Source organism: Westerdykella ornata, assembly GCF_010094085.1.
Source record: "Westerdykella ornata strain CBS 379.55 unplaced genomic scaffold EI97scaffold_3, whole genome shotgun sequence".
In the NCBI taxonomy this organism is placed as follows: Eukaryota; Fungi; Ascomycota; class Dothideomycetes; order Pleosporales; family Sporormiaceae; genus Westerdykella; species Westerdykella ornata.
The window spans coordinates 1,335,734-1,353,116 of NW_022986853.1; the positions used below are offsets into that span (position 1 = coordinate 1,335,734).

The 17,383-nt window shown below is 48.9% G+C and overlaps 5 protein-coding genes and 1 non-coding gene across 6 annotated transcripts; 3 read left to right on the top strand and 3 right to left on the bottom strand.

Annotated features, from left to right (window-relative positions):
- Positions 1 to 241: 241 nt before the first annotated feature.
- EI97DRAFT_482329 (uncharacterized protein) lies at positions 242 to 1,573 on the top strand (the record flags this gene model as incomplete). Its single annotated transcript, XM_033802064.1, has 3 exons — positions 242 to 290; positions 344 to 742; positions 798 to 1,573. 3 exons carry the CDS (start codon positions 242 to 244, stop codon positions 1,571 to 1,573), a joined length of 1,224 nt encoding a protein of 407 aa, XP_033657189.1.
- Positions 1,574 to 5,085: 3,512 nt separating this feature from the next.
- On the top strand, positions 5,086 to 5,954 carry EI97DRAFT_482330 (uncharacterized protein; the record flags this gene model as incomplete). The annotated part of the gene is made up of 2 exons (XM_033802065.1): positions 5,086 to 5,225; positions 5,297 to 5,954. The coding sequence occupies 2 exons, from the start codon at positions 5,086 to 5,088 to the stop codon at positions 5,952 to 5,954; spliced, it is 798 nt and encodes a 265-aa protein (XP_033657190.1).
- Positions 5,955 to 6,819: 865 nt separating this feature from the next.
- On the bottom strand, positions 6,820 to 7,575 carry EI97DRAFT_439967 (uncharacterized protein; the record flags this gene model as incomplete). Its single annotated transcript, XM_033799594.1, has 1 exon — positions 6,820 to 7,575. The coding sequence occupies one exon, from the start codon at positions 7,573 to 7,575 to the stop codon at positions 6,820 to 6,822; it is 756 nt and encodes a 251-aa protein (XP_033657191.1).
- A 1,678-nt stretch (positions 7,576 to 9,253) lies between these two features.
- On the top strand, positions 9,254 to 13,606 carry EI97DRAFT_464868 (MFS general substrate transporter; the record flags this gene model as incomplete). The annotated part of the gene is made up of 9 exons (XM_033801444.1): positions 9,254 to 9,595; positions 9,648 to 10,131; positions 10,188 to 10,507; positions 10,556 to 10,859; positions 10,922 to 11,112; positions 11,158 to 11,216; positions 12,238 to 12,364; positions 12,417 to 12,710; positions 12,759 to 13,606. The coding sequence occupies 9 exons, from the start codon at positions 9,254 to 9,256 to the stop codon at positions 13,233 to 13,235; spliced, it is 2,598 nt and encodes an 865-aa protein (XP_033657192.1). The 3' UTR covers positions 13,236 to 13,606.
- A 534-nt stretch (positions 13,607 to 14,140) lies between these two features.
- On the bottom strand, positions 14,141 to 14,223 carry EI97DRAFT_t23. Its single transcript has one exon. It is a non-coding gene; the product is annotated as a tRNA-Cys (tRNA).
- A 2,327-nt stretch (positions 14,224 to 16,550) lies between these two features.
- On the bottom strand, positions 16,551 to 16,979 carry EI97DRAFT_439970 (uncharacterized protein; the record flags this gene model as incomplete). The annotated part of the gene is made up of 1 exon (XM_033799595.1): positions 16,551 to 16,979. One exon carries the CDS (start codon positions 16,977 to 16,979, stop codon positions 16,551 to 16,553), a length of 429 nt encoding a protein of 142 aa, XP_033657193.1.
- Between the last annotated feature and the right edge of the window lie 404 nt (positions 16,980 to 17,383).

The following is a 17,383-nucleotide window of genomic DNA, read 5'->3' on the forward strand; positions in this document are numbered from 1 at the left end:
TGCTTGCTGCTGCACGCTGCACTTGAGCGGAAGCTCGTTCCATTTCACAATGCAGCTTGCCTGAGCTTACCTCTGCGACGATATAGAGCACCCCGCGTAGCTCTACAGCGTCTCCTCTCCAAGTTTGTCGAGCCATCAGATTAAAGGTCAGTTAGACGGTGTCGACCGTCTTTCCTGCTGACCGCCATATAGAGCGATCCTTTTCTCGTTTGGCTATCAGTGCGACTTAACACCGCGATCCATGGCCGGTTACAATCAGACAATCAGATTCTCCTCAGTCCCTGCCCGTGGTAGGTGTACTCACCTCTCTATACCGAGCGGACGCATTAATTAGTACCCTCAGGACCAAACAGCACCACTTCCGGAAGCTCTTCCAGCCCGACGATGGACAGGAAGGCCGCCTCCGACATCGGCCCATTCCTGCGTCGGGACTCTTCATCTCTGAGTTACTCGGGTATGAGCACACCAAGCGTTCCGCAGAGCCCTGGAGGCGTGCCTATCCAAGGCTCAAACCACAGCTCCGGACCTGGCTCCTTCCGAGGCTCAGTGCAGAGCTCGGCGCAAGTCTCCCCATCACTCGTCAACGAGCCTCTTCCGGTAGTAAAGCCCAAGAATGCCGATACAATCTTCATGACTACCGGCTTCGGTTCTACGCGGTCTAATGCTCGAGGACCTAGGTCCAACAACTGGCGTGAGAACGCTAGACCCATCCCTGGCACTGAGAACTGGAAGCCTGCATACTGTGAGTTCTCAATTCTTTCCTCGGTTGTCAAAGTGTCACTCCTAATTCTGGGTAGACGGCAACCGCGTGGTCGGCGAGACCGGAAACAACTTCAACCTCGCTGCTTTCCTGTCTCAGACTCCGACAATAGAAGAATCTCAAGCGATTCCCACAGGAAATTTCCTCGTGGACCTCGAGCGGGAACGTACCGCTCTGGGCGCTCACCCTAATCGTCCTCAGTTCCTCTCTCACTTTGGGTTGGTTGCCAGCGAGGACGACTACTACCGTCAAGTTCTGCCCTACATCGGAAGGTGCAGCTTCGTTCTGAAGAGCTCGGCTGATATCGATTACCTGCACGACATCCTCTGCTCGCCCGCCCTTCCGCAAGCCATACGTGCCATCTCGAACCTGGTGATGCCCAAGATGTACTGGTTCTCTGGCGTTCGCGAGAACCGCAAAGCGAATCCGTTCCTAGTCTTCATGTCTCGTCTTCCCGAAGTCCGCGAGGTGACGATCACCTTCCACACGGGCGGCCTCACGGGATCTGCTTTCACCGAACGAGATCGTCTTCGTATTGAGGCCGAGGATCTCGACCGCTCCAAGCAACTAAAAGTTCTTCGCCTCAACGAAATCATTCGTTTCTATGACCTTCCCCGTCTGTTTGATTGCAAGTCGCTGCGCAAGATCAACCTGCAGTGCATCACATCCGATATGGTCTCTCGCTACACCAAGGGTGGACATCCGCTCGCTCCGTTCATGGAGCTCGTCGGCTGGGTTCGTCAAGGCTTCGTCGACGTCAATGGATATCCGATCGAAGTGACAGCAACAATTGTCAACCCTCAGCGGCCGTGAAGCACGTTTGCTTCTGGTCGTTTGCTCGTCCAGCCAAAATTGTACAATGTGTACCAATAAAAGTTCAGTTTAGAGGGAGTGCTATACGGCTGAAGGGAGGGCAATCGGAGCCCGACTCAATCGAACTGGCATGGGTACAGTCCATATTTGGTCTCCGCAACACCTTACTTCTGGCGCTCTACGACAATTCTCTGAGTCCCTCACCGCGAACCGCCATACCCTGGCCATTTTCTTTGTTTAAGCCTTTTTCTCTTCTGATGTTTCCATTACCTTGATCTGTCAAGGCTTTGTATGTGACCCTATGGTCTGTAATTGTCTGTCTGACTTGTATGATTCTTGCTCTCGGCATAGGACATCGCGTGGATCGAGGCTTCCTTGTTCTGGAAAGTGGAGTTCGGAGTCACTTCTGTCGTCAAGCATGGAACTTGGGGAGGATTGTGTCAAGCTGATGTGATGTTCGATGACCGTTTTTGTAATGAGTTAGGAATTTGATGAAGCGATACAATCATCGATGAGAGAGCACAGAGGGTAAATGAGCCTGTTTTATGGAATACAAATGATGAGCCGCAGTCTCCCGGATGATATTTTTCTGCTTTCTGTAAAGTGTATTGTGATGTCTTGCTCCGACACTGCGCATATTTATTCAGCGCTCGCTGGGTGAAACTCCGAGCGGTTATCTCTGTCTCTGGTATGCGGAGCTTGTCGCAAGGCACATAATCTCCCTAGCAGCTAGAAAGTGCACAGGCAATTCTGTGAAGCGTCTACTTACGGTGCCCTGTTTTGGTTATGCCAGGGATACGGAGCCTGAATGGGCTCTGAGACGTTTTCGTGTCCAGCCCGCTTTGAACGAGTGGACCGCAGTAGATACCTGCAAAATCCGCTGCTAAAACCCTAAACTTTGCAGCATGGAGTCACTAATGTAGAGCAACTCCAAAGCCTTCACAAGGTTGCCTGTTCGTCATCATGCCAGTTTTTATCTATATGCGCCCCACGCCTATTCAGCCAGTTGTGGGATCCTGCACGACAGATGAAATGCTCTTTCTATTATTGTGACCGTCACAGTATCCAAGATCTGGATGGGTGTTTAAGGGTCTAAGGATGACTTATTACGCCCGATTCTGGCGGAGTTTGCACTCTACCTATCTACTGTCATTCCAACCCAAAGTCTCACGCAGGCCATGGCAGGACGCTGTTCGCGAGCCTTCAGGGGAAGGAGAAGCACGCATACCAATGCTCCAATAGGCGGTATATAAAAACTCTATTCATCAAACCTCGTGATTGCATGTGCTGGTATGCTCCGAAATGGTTTGATGTCATCATCTATGGGGTGTTTGCCCCCGAATTACCTCTCAGACGCCCTCGGGTACGGTGACATGCATTCCTTAGTAACCGGAAACTAATATACTTAGCGGATTATCAAGCGGCAATCAATGGAAAAATCGGAATCACGGCTTCAAAGGCGTCTGAATACCTCTTATATGAGTCTGTCCCCTAACATTTATAGCCTTCTCCCACTCCAAGTTCAACCTAGCCCTGGTTCCTTGTATCCCCGGCTCAGGAATTTTAGGTTCAGGAAAGGACTGGGAGTTTCCTTAAACATTCCTAACGCATGATGTCATGTTTGGCACAAGCCCACACTGCTTGATCCATCTCTTGGTATTGATTGCTATTCTAAAGCAAAGATCAGAAGCTTGTGGAACGCAGCAGACAGGGACGTTATTTAAAGGTGGAAATCCGGAATCTACAGTTTTGCATAGTCATCATCCTTTTGTCACGCTCTTAGTTGATCTTATAAACTGGAAAAAATGGGTGGTATTCACTTGCCCACGAACCTGGCCCTTCAGTGGGACGAAACACACAGGTTGATCGGCTTTAAGGCCGGACGTCGTACCTCACACCGCGGCGTTCCCTTCCCTATAACCCACTGTACTTCCGTGGCCACGGTGGTTCTGCTTATATAGATACATATCCGATCACCAGACTTCCCAAGAACCCCAACAATCTCTTTAGCACCGTCGACAACACCAACCCTCGCACATCGGGCGGCCGACGACTCAGTACGTCATTCAAGCTCTCCGATTCTCTACTTCCATCACCATCCATCGAAGATTCCCGTATGCCAGTTACTGTACTACCTGCTTCGCAGGATCCGCGCAAGGCGGGTTGTCTTCCAGTTGTCCACAAGAACTCTGTATTGCCGCCCCCTTTCTCTGCCCTCGAGTATCCGCGGTTGCCATCGCAGGCCTCTCCGATTGGTGTGCTGGACGTCTTCCCCCTCTAAATTCGCGAGGACATTTACGAGCAAGCCATGCGTGCTGGGGGGCACCTCAACTACCACTACGACCGCGGAGGATGAACGGAGAAATGCCGTTAGTGCGTCACGGCCGAAGTGTCTCCCAGCTATATGCCTGGCGAGTCGAACAATCTACAACGAGGCGACACCTGTCTTTCTTAGGCATACGACATGGATAGGTAGATGCCTACTGATAAGCCCGACATGTGCGGCCCTGGACCGTCTTTCACTCCAGGTTTGCTCAGATCCCGTTCTTTGGATATCCGTCATGTTTAGAAAAGGCTTAATGCATTCCGTCTTGCTCATGCTACCTTAGCAAAAAGGGAGACGTTTGGAATCAGGTTATCTATCCTTTGGGACGACGCTTACGCCACACCGTTCGTTCACAAACTGAATTGTGCGCACCAAGAACGTTCCGCCTGATGCCTTCACTGGACTCCGTCACATTGATCTCAATATCCATGAAGCCTACTGCTTTGGTAGGCCTACCAATATACTTTGGATTTGGGAGGTCCATATGAGTTCAAGAGATGTTGATCAAAGGGGCCTTTGTGTACCCTAAATCTGAGTTCAATATAAGTCTCTTACCATCACGCCCACTTATGGTCTTGAGTTCGTAGGGTGCAGATCCCAACCATTTCATCACCGGTCCACGGCTCTTACGGGTTCCTGTTGGCTGTACCGCTGGTTTCGAGTTTAAAAACACAGCATACCGCGAGCTGGCCTCCTGTGATTTTGGAAGACATGATTGAGCGTACGAAACCTGGAGCCGTTGACTGCACCGCACCTTTCACCAGCTTCAGCTGAGTTGGATTATATGTGTAAGCTAATGCCGTTCCGCAAGTTACGTCCGATTCTCAAGGGTACGGTGGGCACCAAGCTTTCATAGCGGGTTCCAGGGTTAGACCGCTGATCGGTGACTTTCACAACCCATGGGAACACCCTGCTTTCCCCCAACAGTCACTTTCACAGCCCGAGCCCCTCGCAGTCTCCTAGGCAACAGACGCCCCTCTATATAAAACCTTTGACTTGCTTCTAAATTCTTCTCAACCTACTGCACAACCTTCCTCAACAACGTTACTTGACAACCTTCCTAGCGAAACTAACTTGACAACCATCCTTTCCGATCGTCACTCCTGGAGACACCTACAACCCTAACTACGAGTTACACCATACTTCCATTATTTCTACAAGCGCATCTGGCCCCTAAGAAATCAGAATGCCAGTGTATATCCTCCCTTTTGGCCACGATCCTCGCCGCGCACGATTTGTGTCTCCTTCCCGTTACAATGCAACTTCCAGTCCTCCGGCCCTCAACAGTAGGGAGTTCCCCGGTTACCCTCACAGCGCTTCGTCTTTGTGAGTTTCCTCTTGGAAGTTCGAGAGTTGATATATGAGGCGTCAATGCGCGAAGGCGGTCACTTCGACAGGCGCCTAGATGCCGAAGCGGAGCGTCGCCGATGCGAAAACACAGCGCTGCGAGTTCCTAAGTGCCTCCCGGCACTATGTTTGGCAAGCCGGCGCTTGTTCAACGAAGCCACACCCGTTTTCCTGCGAAACACCACGTGGGTCATCCGTAGCGGACCGGCCAATCTGTTCTTGACCCAATTTCTCGAGACGATCCCGGATGACAAGGGGTTCAAGGCTGTGAAGGGACTCCGCTTCACATCTTTCCATTGGTTCCGAGGCTTGGAGGTGTATGGGCGCAACCTTGATCTTATGTTGATGCGCCGTTGCACCGGACTTCGTCACGTCGAGTTCACCTTCCATATGGAGCGCCTTGCTAAGCCTGCACCCGACGGCAGCGAAACGGAGTACCGTCTCAAGTCGATTGACGAGATCGTGGCCTTCTATGGCCTTGAGGACATCTTCAAATGCGAGGAGCTCAAGACTCTCACCATCGACGCAATTGATTACTGGGTGCACGAGCATCGTTGCGATGGCAGCCCTCGGCAGCGTCTCCAGGATCTGGTCGATTGGATCGTGGATGGATTCCTTGAACGCCATGGGAAGAAGGTCACTGCAACAATCGAATGGCGCACGTATAGGTACCGAGTTGATGGATGGACTCCTTACGATTACCTTTGAGGAGGGAAGTTATTGACGGTCGGCTGAGGTTTGAGAGCAAGACAATGGATAAGGCGGAATACAGAGCGGGATAAATGGGCAAGATGGATATGGACTACGCATGGAGGATTGGTAAGAAGTTGGACAATCGACAGGGTGGATCTGTGTGAACTTACCGCGACTGACAGTATGCGGCGGTGTGAACCGGAAACCACGCAATTTGACGGATGATTGGTGTAGTATTACGGATGGGGTACGGATTTTCTCAGCTGCCTGGGATCAGATACGACTCTGTCGTGGCTGCAATCGCTGCAATCAGTTTTGCATGAGGGAGGAAGCGTCAAACGTCAAGTATCCTCGGTTCAGATATCTCAATGTATAACTGTGGAAAATATCCTATGGGCTCTGTGACCTATGTGTCACTTTCTCCGTGCCGGATTATAAATTTGCCATTTATCTCGCGTTGTCTTTGTTGTCTAGAAACTTGCTGATTGCTTCGCCGTTGTGGAATCCTATTCTGGTCCTTGTTGTGCCCCACGCAAGAGGAAATCTCGCGCACTGAGGATGCGCCGTAAGGGATTCCCGTCTGTCTGAAAGTCAATGTCTTTGCAGTTACTATTACCATGACGGCCAATGGTTCAATACTACAGTATAATTACCATGAACGGGCAGGAAGAATGCATGTTGATATTTTTGGAGTATTTGACTAGCTAATGAGGTTTGAAATATTATGCCGTGCTAGAAAGCAATTGAATGTTACGTTATGTAGGTAGAAATTGAACTGAAGTCAGATGACCACCACAAGCAATCATCCTCAAGATGAAGGCTGGCCGCATGCCATCCTGCACGCACTAGAATCACCAAGGCTGGTGCATAAGTGCTGCCCTCAGCCCTTGCAAAGCCCTTGCAAGTCCCCACCAGTCTCACCAAAGTCAAAACCAGCGCCGAATTGATACACACTTTCGACAGTAGATGGACGTTCTTTCGGAGAAATATCTGTCGGAGGGAGTTTTGTCGGACGAAGTGTTCTTAGAGAGCTCTCCATAGGGTCTGTGAGGTAATGATCTTGGGACTCAGTTTCCTGCTCCTCAATGCGCTTATGGAGCGTAGATGTTAGCTCAGCGGAACACCTGGTTGCGGCTTGGGAATTCTCCTGTTCTTCTTCCAGTCGATTTTCGCATGCAAACACGTTTGCGCCGGACGTGTACTCAAAGTCGGGCTCACTGTCATAGTCAAGTTTGGATGGCATGGCTGTCATCTCTATGTCCTCATACGATAATGGCCCACCGCAAACTTCCTGCAGCGGCGATGTATGATGATAGAGGGAAAACGGGTCCAATGACGCTGCATGTGCATGTTCTGGCGTTTGTACCGCAACATGCAATTCATCCTGGATCACCACACCATGCCTTTTGATATCCATTTTCACGAGCCTAATATCGTGATGAACATGCTGAATGGCTTTCTTCGTTTTATGGTCTGAACGACTCGATGCTTGCACTGCCTTGCGCACAGAAGCGACAACCTTGTCTAGTGGGCGAGGGATAGTGACGAGAAGGATCGTGCCATTTCCTTGAGGTACACGTAACTGTTCCTTGCCTATTGCTACTATGCTTTGCTCAGGGCTCTGCGGTGAAGCCATTAGTTTCAAGGAAGGCAAAGCAGGAGTAGAATAGTGATAAAAGGAGAATGTCGCCGAGACAGAGTTCTTATACGGTGATGTTAGTCGGTCTCGTCAAATGCTGTGAACATTGTGCAACAACAGCTCCAGCGCTGGCATGTGTTAGGTAGGTCTGTATCGGTCTGTTCAAGGATGCTATCTCGCATTGTCCAAGGATAACCACACAATGATAAGTTGGCAGGGAAGAATATCCAGATTGGCAGGAGTAAACTTCCATGTCTTGCAAATACCCTAGGGTATCGCTGGTATACGGGCGGCCATGATGCGAGAAAGAATAACTGTCGGTCCGTGAGTGACTGTTTGGGGAAGGTAGATTCGCGTCGATATTAAATACGCATGGAAATATACACAGAGAGGAGGTATAACACTTGGCTCAGACGGGAGAAATTGCCCATCGAGAACTGTATCTATACAGCTGAAGGCCGCCGCTGCTCTTTGCACTACCAGCGCACTCTTCTATGCCAACATTATTCTTCTTCAGAGTTAGGTACGCAGCATCCTGTGATACAGTCAGACCGATCAGATTCCGGAACATGTTAACGTAAGCAGGTAGAAGCTTAGGCAATTGTATGCAATTAAATTTGTTAGCGTTCTGTATAAAGTTCGAGCTCGACCATAGAAGCTCAAGTCATTTTAATGTCCTAGTCTGCAAAGCTTTGTTGCTTCACTTTTACACCTGAGCTAATCCTTTTAAGTGTAAGTTTAATTCTATATTCAATTTTCCTAGTTTTTTCATCTGCTCTATCGTTTATTACATGGGTAAAATCCATGCGCCTCTAAGCACCTTCACTGACGCTGTGACTTTAGAAGGGAATAAAGCTCAAGATATCTGCTAGGACGGAGCAACACTTTTTCTGTCGCTCAGGGCCCATTTATTGCTACTCCTACCAGAATTCGGCTCGTTCCACTATGGGATTTTTCAATGGAGTCTTTTTAGCTCTAGAAAAAATAATTACTGCCTCTGTTTACATCTAACTGAACACCTGCCTGCACCTCCTCTGTACTGCTGTTTCCTACATTAAATTTGAACAACTAGCAGGCGCAGCAATATAGGAGGTCCTGCAATTAGCTTTGTAAGACACCTCTACGTATAGTAGTATGTTTGAAATGGAAATTCTACCTGTTGCATTATTAAGTTGTAGCTAGTTAGCTTATGCTAGGTAGGTAATTCTACCTACAGAGGAATTGCAGCTCGATGTTCAGTTAGATGTGGAAAGCCGCGGTATGAATGAACCCCACGCGAATCCAAGCAAACGCTATCACGACATCGACACTAAATCTCACAACATTCCATCAGCGATTGCGAAAAGCAACGGGTGGTTACCCGACACCTTCGCCATACGTAAAATAACATTATTCTCTTCAGTTTCATAGGCTCGCATAGCCGAAACTTGTTATGAAAGAGCCACTTTCTGAGTTTCATGCTGACTTTGTCATGAAGACAGACGGGCAACGAGCCATGGGACATGGTAGCCGCCGCACGTCATCTGCACCGCCAGTTTCAAGCATTATTACCCTCAACAACCTCAACTGGTATAGAGAGGAGAAGACAACGGTGCACCCAGCCGACTGCTTGACAGTCCTTTCCTGAGTCGCTTCTGAAGAACTTTCTCACTTCACATACTTTTTGGTACCGGCCATGTTCCGCAAGATTTCCACGTCAATATGGCCGTCGAGGAATGAGGTGCACGAAGTTGAACAGGCAGAGCCCTTGCTCACACGCCGTGTCAGTGATGCCTTCGTGCCAGGCCCTTTGACGAACGATGATGTAAAGCTCTATGAATACGGAGTCGAAGAATTGAGTGATGAAACATCAACGAACAATCCATTCCTGGACCCTAATGTTGCCGGGCACTGGACGAAGATCTATGAGAAGGCCCAGTATGAATGCAGACACATTTTTGACCCTGAAGAGCGGTGGTCCCAAGGCGAAGAACGCGCCCTGGTGAAGAAATTGGACAAACATGTATGCTTCTGGGCGGTAAGTTACTCATCATACAACACTGAGATTGATTATGTTAATCTATACACAGTGTGTCATGTTCTTCGGTCTCCAAGTCGATCGTGGAAACCTGGTCCAAGCTGTCTCAGAAGACATGCTCTCTGACCTAGAGCTCAATACCAACGACTATAATTACGGGAATATATTATTTCTTGCCGCATTTATATGTGCAGAGCTCCCATCCCAGCTTGTTTCAAGGAGAATGGGCCCCGATAGATGGATTCCTTTGCAGATCACTGTCTGGAGTATTGTGGCGATGTCGCAAGCCACTCTTACTGGAAAGATCGGATTTTACGCAACGAGGTTAGCCTTGGGAATATTGGAGGGTGGGTTCATTCCAGTGATGGTGCTGTGGTTGAGTTATTTCTACAACAGCAGGGAACTGCCAATCAGACTCAGCTTCTTTTGGACGACTTTGAGCATTACCACAATTGTTACGAGTCTGTTGGCGTACCTGTTGCTACACATGAGAGGTGTGTGGGGATGGGCAGGATGGCAGTGGCTATTCCTAGTAGGTGGGTTGCTTTCACTGGAACCCTGTGGCGCGGGGCCACTTAACTGACTGCAGCAGAGGGCTTCATTACCTTCTGTATAGGCATAGCTTCCTTTTTCATGATGCCTGCATCCGTAGCGCAAACCAAAACATGGTTTCGTCCGAAAGGTTGGTTTACGGACCGCGAGCTCAGCATAGCAGTGAATCGGATCCTGCGCGACGATCCTTCCAAAGGAGATACGCACAACCGCAAAGCATTAACATTGAAGAGCTTGTTTGAGGCATTACAAGATTATCATCTTTGGCCTCTGTACGCGATTGGGTTAGTGGTGCACATACCTCAGGCACCCCTTCACAAGTACATCACTCTCATTTTCAAGGACCTTGGCTTCAGTACAGTGAGTGTAAAGCTATGGACTGGTTAACGCTGTTCTGACGCCTCAAAGTTCACCACAAACCTTCTTGTTATACCCTCTAGTATAACGCACATCATCATGCTCCTCCTCACCACGAAACTCAGTGATGTTTTCCAGGAACGCACCTTTGTTTCCATGACGCAGAGCCTCTGGACGCTACCGTGCCTAATTGCATTACGTTTCTGGAAGAATTTCATGCGGGATGCTTGGGGAAGCTTCACTCTGGTCACGACACTGTTGAGCTATCCTTATTGCCACGCTATATTAGTTGGCTGGACGAGCAAGAATGCGAACAATGTCGGCACCAGAACAGTATCGGCCGCAATGTATAACAGTGAGTTGCTTTTGCGTCCTTCTAGCAAGCGTTTAATTTTAAGATGCTTATTGCTTCGCCAGTGATGGTCCAGCTGGGGAGTGTCATGGGCAACATGACATATCGCGAAGATGACAAGCCTCTTTATCACCGCGGAAACAGCTGGCTGATAATGGCTAACATATTCTCAATTGTTATGTTTCTCTTGACGAAGCTATATTACACGTCGGTCAACAAACGGCGAGAGAGGAAGTGGCAGCAGATGACGGTTGAGGTACGATAAACTCGGTTGGGTTTCGACAAGCACTAAGAGCAACAGGAGCACGTCGCGTATCTCAAAACCACCAAGGACGTGGGAACTGCTCGGCTGGACTTCCGGTTCACACATTGAGAGGCAGTGATTGCAATCCTTGCACGGGTTCTCGCGCCTGGGGATGTTACATGGTGCTACGTTTTGTCGAAGCGGACGCGGAATTCCCCAGCCGTCGGGCAATGCTGCCTACCATAGTACTTTACTCGTCAATAAGGAACTGTACTGCCTCTGTTCACATCTAACTAAACACACCCCTACACTTCCTTTATCCTGCTGTTTTCTACATCTAAGTAAACTGCTTGCAAGTGCAGCAATTTTATAGATTTTCTAATTAGCTTTAATGCGCCTATTTACGTATATTAAGTTTCTAAAGCAAAGTTCTACTTATTGCATTACTTAGATGTAGCTAATGGACTTGTGCTAGGTAGCTAATCTCAGCTACAGAAGAACTGCAAAGGGATGTTATCCCTCATCCATCCACCTTTTCCGGGTTGCTACCTCAGGTTATTGCGCTTCAGTGTCCTTTTTCCGTGCCGTTTATACGAAAAACGGAGAGCCATAATCTAGGGGCTGATACTCCAGGAATGGTTGCGGGCGGTTTTCAGTGTCGATTAAGGGTCGGCTAGGGTACGATCAACTCACGCTGAGATGAAGTTAGGCGGCAGAGTGAAAGTACTAATACGAATGTGGACTAGTGGCATTGTGTTGCCTACATCTCTACCCTTTATTAAACGCGAACTCTCCTAGCGTTGCTTCGTTCACACTTCATATCTACTTTTGCCTTTTTTTTCCTTTTCTTGCTTGCTTGACATTCCAAGTGTCCTGCACGTCGTAATTACCTGTCCTTTAACCTCCCACAACTCGCAATGGAGAATGAGTCCAACGACAACTATTTTGATTGCATGAGATCGTACGTCCCAGAAGCTTTCTTTAGCCATTGATTTTGCCTACCTTCTCGAATTCGAAACCGTCAGAAGGCCGGCAGAGATCTCAGATTTCAAGTGGGCGGTTCGGCTGAAGGCCACACGCATCTCGTCGCGTGTAACATGGTCCGTAGGCCCCAATCATCCTTACTAACGAAAACAGACTACTACAAACCGGACACCACTCGGATTTCACCATCAAATGCAGTGATGGCCATGAGTACAAGGTCCACAAACTCATCCTGTGCGCTCACAGCAAGTTCTTTGACGCCGCTAGCCGATTTGGAAAAGTTCTTTCTCTCCAGCAACCCTGCGCCCGTACATATGTTGACTAGGGTCCAGGAAGGCCAAAGCGAGGTTACGCTGGACGATGACCCTACGATTGTAAAATACATGCTTCAGTACATATATGGACATGACTACGAAGTACCTTCTGATTCCTCGGCCTTATGGAAACAGGTTCGCGTAGCGTACCATGGAAAAGAGGATGACGACGACTCCGGAAGTTGGTGGGATGACGGGTTTGAGGGAACGGACCGGCAGATGAGGAAGATCTGGCGCGCTTTCTTTGGGTGCCTCACGGAAAGGCAGAGGGTAGAGGCAATAGAGATGATGAAACTCGAGATTCCATTCTGGGTATGTTTGCATGCATATTGAGAATTGCTTTGCTAACTGCCAGTTCAGGAGGAAGGCGACCTTGTTAATGTGAACTCCTCACCAGTTTCCGTGGCCTTGAAGAGTATTGCTTCCCACTTCGATATGCACGATTACCAGCTGTATAATCCGCCACACTACAAGGACATATATGACCATGCGCGAGTTTACGCCCTTGGAGATAAGTATGAACTTTTTGGCTTGAAATACTGCGCTGCGCGAAAATTCCAGAAAAGCTGCGGGCACTTGGCTGGTGGCAAGGCTTTCCGGAAAATTGCACAATACGTCTTCTCGTCTACATCCGATTCGGACCGAGGGCTACGCGATGTAATCATTGCTGAGTTACATGAGGAACTGAGGGTGGCTGGCATGACGAAGTGGTCTCATGCGCTTCTTCAAGACATTCCTGAGCTTTCGTATCAGTTGCTACGTTACCAACACGACGCATCTGACTTTGACGATGGCGTTGAGGTCTCCGATGAAGACAAGAGTGTTTATGATGGTTAGAGCGGGCATTTCTCTTCCGCTGGAAGAACGGCGGTGTGGTAGAGTTCAGTTTATAAATTGGACAAGCGCGCAACAGACCACTGGATGAAGTTTCAGGACAAGATTTATTCGCAGTCCTGCAACATTTTTGCTCCATGCTGCCTATTTCTGGTCCCGCATCAGCCTGAAAGATGCCAGCCAATTTGAGCAGTGGTTCACTCAGGCTGAGGAGGACCGCGCCACAACCCTTGAACTTCTTCAAACACATTTGCAGAGAATGCCAATGAACGGGAAACTGGCAATTGTCCGCTGCTCGCCCTCCCCAAGTTCCAAGGGAGTGGGATAAGGGAGATAACCAAACGACCAATTTGTATAGAATACATAAACTCTGCAACTATCTGCTATAAAGCATAGTAGGGGCGGATAACAACGCAACTTGTGCCTTAGATTGAATACGTATCGAAACCCTTATACGCTGAACATGATACTAAAATCATGTTAAGGACTGTGCGTAGTTCTAGCATAGGCACCTAGAGGCTTGCACCGAATAGCGTCATTAGAGCCAACTAGACTGCGGCTAGGCTTCTCACCTATACATCTGACTAAACACCTCCTTGTGCTCCTGCTCCAAGTTAGATTACCTATATTAAACAAATCAATTGGAAACAGTGTAACCATAGAGCACTGCGTTTCATGGCTGATTATATCTAGACAGAGACGGAGTCAGGCTATTCAGCGTAAGCTTCGCCTGCGACCCCTGGTTGTTCAGTCGGATTTGAAGGTGTGGTAGAAAATATTCTAGCGTTATCGAACGGTTCTAGCGCCTAACTACCCATGGGCGGGACCGAACAGGTCCTAATAAGTATCTCTCACGGTAGCTGTTGCGATGGCGATTACCCAGACCCAAAAAAAAAAAAAACGAAAAAAGGAGGTAACGTGGATCGAACACGTGACCATCAGATATTTGAACTTTCTGCAATCTGCCGCTCTACCACTGAGCTATACCTCCTTAATAATAGGGTTTGTCGGTCTACGAGGGCAAATTTTTGTTTGAAAATTTTCTCGTTTTTAACATTTATATAGCGCATTTTTAAAATTACTCTATTAGTAACACTTACATGCTTAACTTGGTTAGCCTTCCCTTACTATAGTAATAGGAGGTAAGTGACATATAACCGCAATTATTATAGTGCAAAAAGGTTATTAAATGCTAGGTAAAATAAATGTATTGCGCGACAGAGCGTGATGGAAGCTACGCCCGTCGTCCTAAGCTATACATACAGCAGGGAAACAGGAGGAGACACTGAGGAACTCTGCGCTACATGCATGGAAAGATGTCTCTATAAAGAGATTTCCTACGATTGAGGCCAATCTCTGATAACTGACGGTCCTGAAATGTGGCGAGCATCACCTGATTACGTTCAGATAGATGCAGCCGGCGCGCGACGCAATTCACTTCGAATCAGAAGCAAGAGGTGCGGAGCTCGACATTGAGCTTGCTGCTTCGGCGGTCCGATAATAATTCGGAACCTTGGGCTAGCTGTGGCCTTGATGTTGCAGGTGCTGAATGCCAAGCGGAGGACGAGTAACGGTGAGTTGAAACACATGTTGACTCAAAGGTAACCGTAGGGTATGTACCACTCTGACGAGACTGGACAACGGACGCCCCCTTTTTCTGTCTGCCTGCAGCTTGCTCTGCCTTGGCTCCGAAGCAGATGTATCAGTCGTTGGGGTTGACATGTACATAGCGTCATGGCCACCGCTCAATTCAAGCCGCCTTCTGAGTGATAAGGTTTGCTGCAGGCTCCACGAGGCATCATGTGTTTGCTACGCACTGCAGCCGCGCACCAGGTAATGATTCATATCGGATCTAGGCGCCTGACCTTGATCGTCTGTAGGGCTGCGAGCCTACGAGGCTGCAAGGCTTTTCGGAGATTTCCGAGGAGGGTGAGCAAGGCAACATGACGTCGGGCATGGAATGCAGATGTATAGGTATGATCAAGATCAGAAAAGCGTGACAGATAGTATTACCCTAGGGTATCTTTTCTCCACTGCTAACGCTGTATTGATGTGGGAACGAAAGGAAGCATGTGTTTCCACTGCCCACAGGAGGTTGAGGTAAGGAAGGTTGCGGTAGAAACTAGAATTGGTGTTGGGTGGACCAATATTCTGCGACGTCTCTGAAGGTAGAGTTAACTCTACGCCACTTGAATTATTTTCCCGTTTGTTCGACGCACACGCAGAGATTATTGCAAGTAGCCTTGACCTTCGGCGGTTTCCGTCAGGCGGCGCACCTGGGCAGCCCCGCATCTTACACAGCCTCTCGCCTCCCCGTCCCCAGCCTCATCTCCGCGTTCTATATCTTTTTACCCGTCCGCGAGCGTAAGCGGAGATACCTTCGGGTCATCATCGACGCCCAAGGCGTAAAGCTTGGCTGACCTTATTTCGAGCTCAACCCACACGGGCCAAATTTTGGGCGCACACCGAGGGTTCGGGTTTTGGACAGTTGACAGTAACGTTTTTGCGCTTGCGCAGGCTTAGACACCAGGTAGGCGGAAGTCGAAGGTAAAATAGCACCGCTGAAAAGCGGGTTGTGAGGCGCAGCGCAAGTGTGAGTACTGTAGATGCGCACAGTTGTGTTGATAGAGAAGGCAGAAGGGCACTTCGCAGGGCTGATATGAAACCTCCATGAAGGCTCGACGTCACTTGGACAAGGATAAGATTTAGGAGTATTGGAGAAAAGATTTGACCCTGGGTCGGTCACAGTTTCTCGGGATTTATGACAAGGCAATCCTAGAGCATGGATGCGTTGATTAGGGGCGCAGGATGGAGTTATGCTGAAGATGCGTGGCGATGCACGAGGCTCACTGGGGCTTAAATTGAAGTTAGGGTTTAAATTCAAGTCGCAGTCGCGGTTTGCGGAATTGTGGCATTGATCTATTAGAACAAAAGCATCAAGGAAAGAAGTTGAACGAGAGCGTGCGTATCCTAAAGAGATGTGCAAGACCCAGACCACAAAGTTTGCATGAAGGTGCGGTGACAAGCAGAGGTACATGCACGCTCCTCAGTATTTGCTTTGAGAAGGTTCCCCAGGCAACATGCTACCAGAATCTTGATCATGGGAAAACGGAAAGATCGCACGAGGGTGAGAAGAAAGAAAGGCTGAAACAGTAAGACGCCACTCAGAAGCTTAGAGAAAAGCCACAACTGTGAAATTCCACCTCGTCGCTAAGAAGGTTGGCATGGAGTTGAACTTGGTCGGTTTGCTGTTGAAATTAGTGCGAAAATCTAGCTAACCAGGGGAAGGCTTACAAATCTTGAATCGAAATATGGTCCCTACTTCCTATTGGGAAGGGCCTCAATGGTACAGCAGGTGGAGCGTTGATGGCCGCAGTTGGGATCACTGCAGTGCGATTGGTAGCGGTAGCTATTCCAAGTACGCTTGCAGCCGCAACAGAGCCAGACATATTCCGTTTTCTTCTTGTCTTCTTTTCCTCCGTCCGCTGGCTCTAAGTAGGAAACGAATCCTGAAAGGTAGGAGCTTGAGAATGTAGAGTCAAATATGGAGCTCCTAAGAAACCCTGGGAAGACAGTGCTGGCGATCGGAGCGCCGGTTGAGTGTAGGGAGGGTAGATCTTTCCATATGGCGCCCAAGTTGTCGGACGGTGTGCTCCACGAGTTGGGAATTCCATTGATCTGCATTCCTTCGACGGACCGGAAAGGACCTGGGGTAAACGACAGAGAAGGATTGCTCTGGGGATTCATATTATGGAAGAAGGGTAGCGCTGAAAGAAAGGGATCAATGGCATAAAATGTTGTGAAATAACGGAGTCACAGGCCAATCTTGAGGGTCAATGTGTAGATATCCGCATGCTTTATATTCATTGATCGAAGGACTTGGAGGACCATTTTTCGGCCCTAGATCTCTGGTATGAGGGCAGTTAGGGAGGCAACCAAGCCACAAGGACTGTCCTCACCTGGGGTTTGATGGAGAGCCCGAGCTCCACATGTTGATGTGCTCAGTAGGCGGGCAGGGCGTAGTCGCCTAGGGCACCGTTCCGATCTCGGTCAAGCAATTTGATGGCCTTCTCATTTGAGCAGCAGCGGACCAAATGATTTGTAGGGCGGAGATGAAGGACAAGAGGCGGTGAGTTGTATTCAAAAGCTAT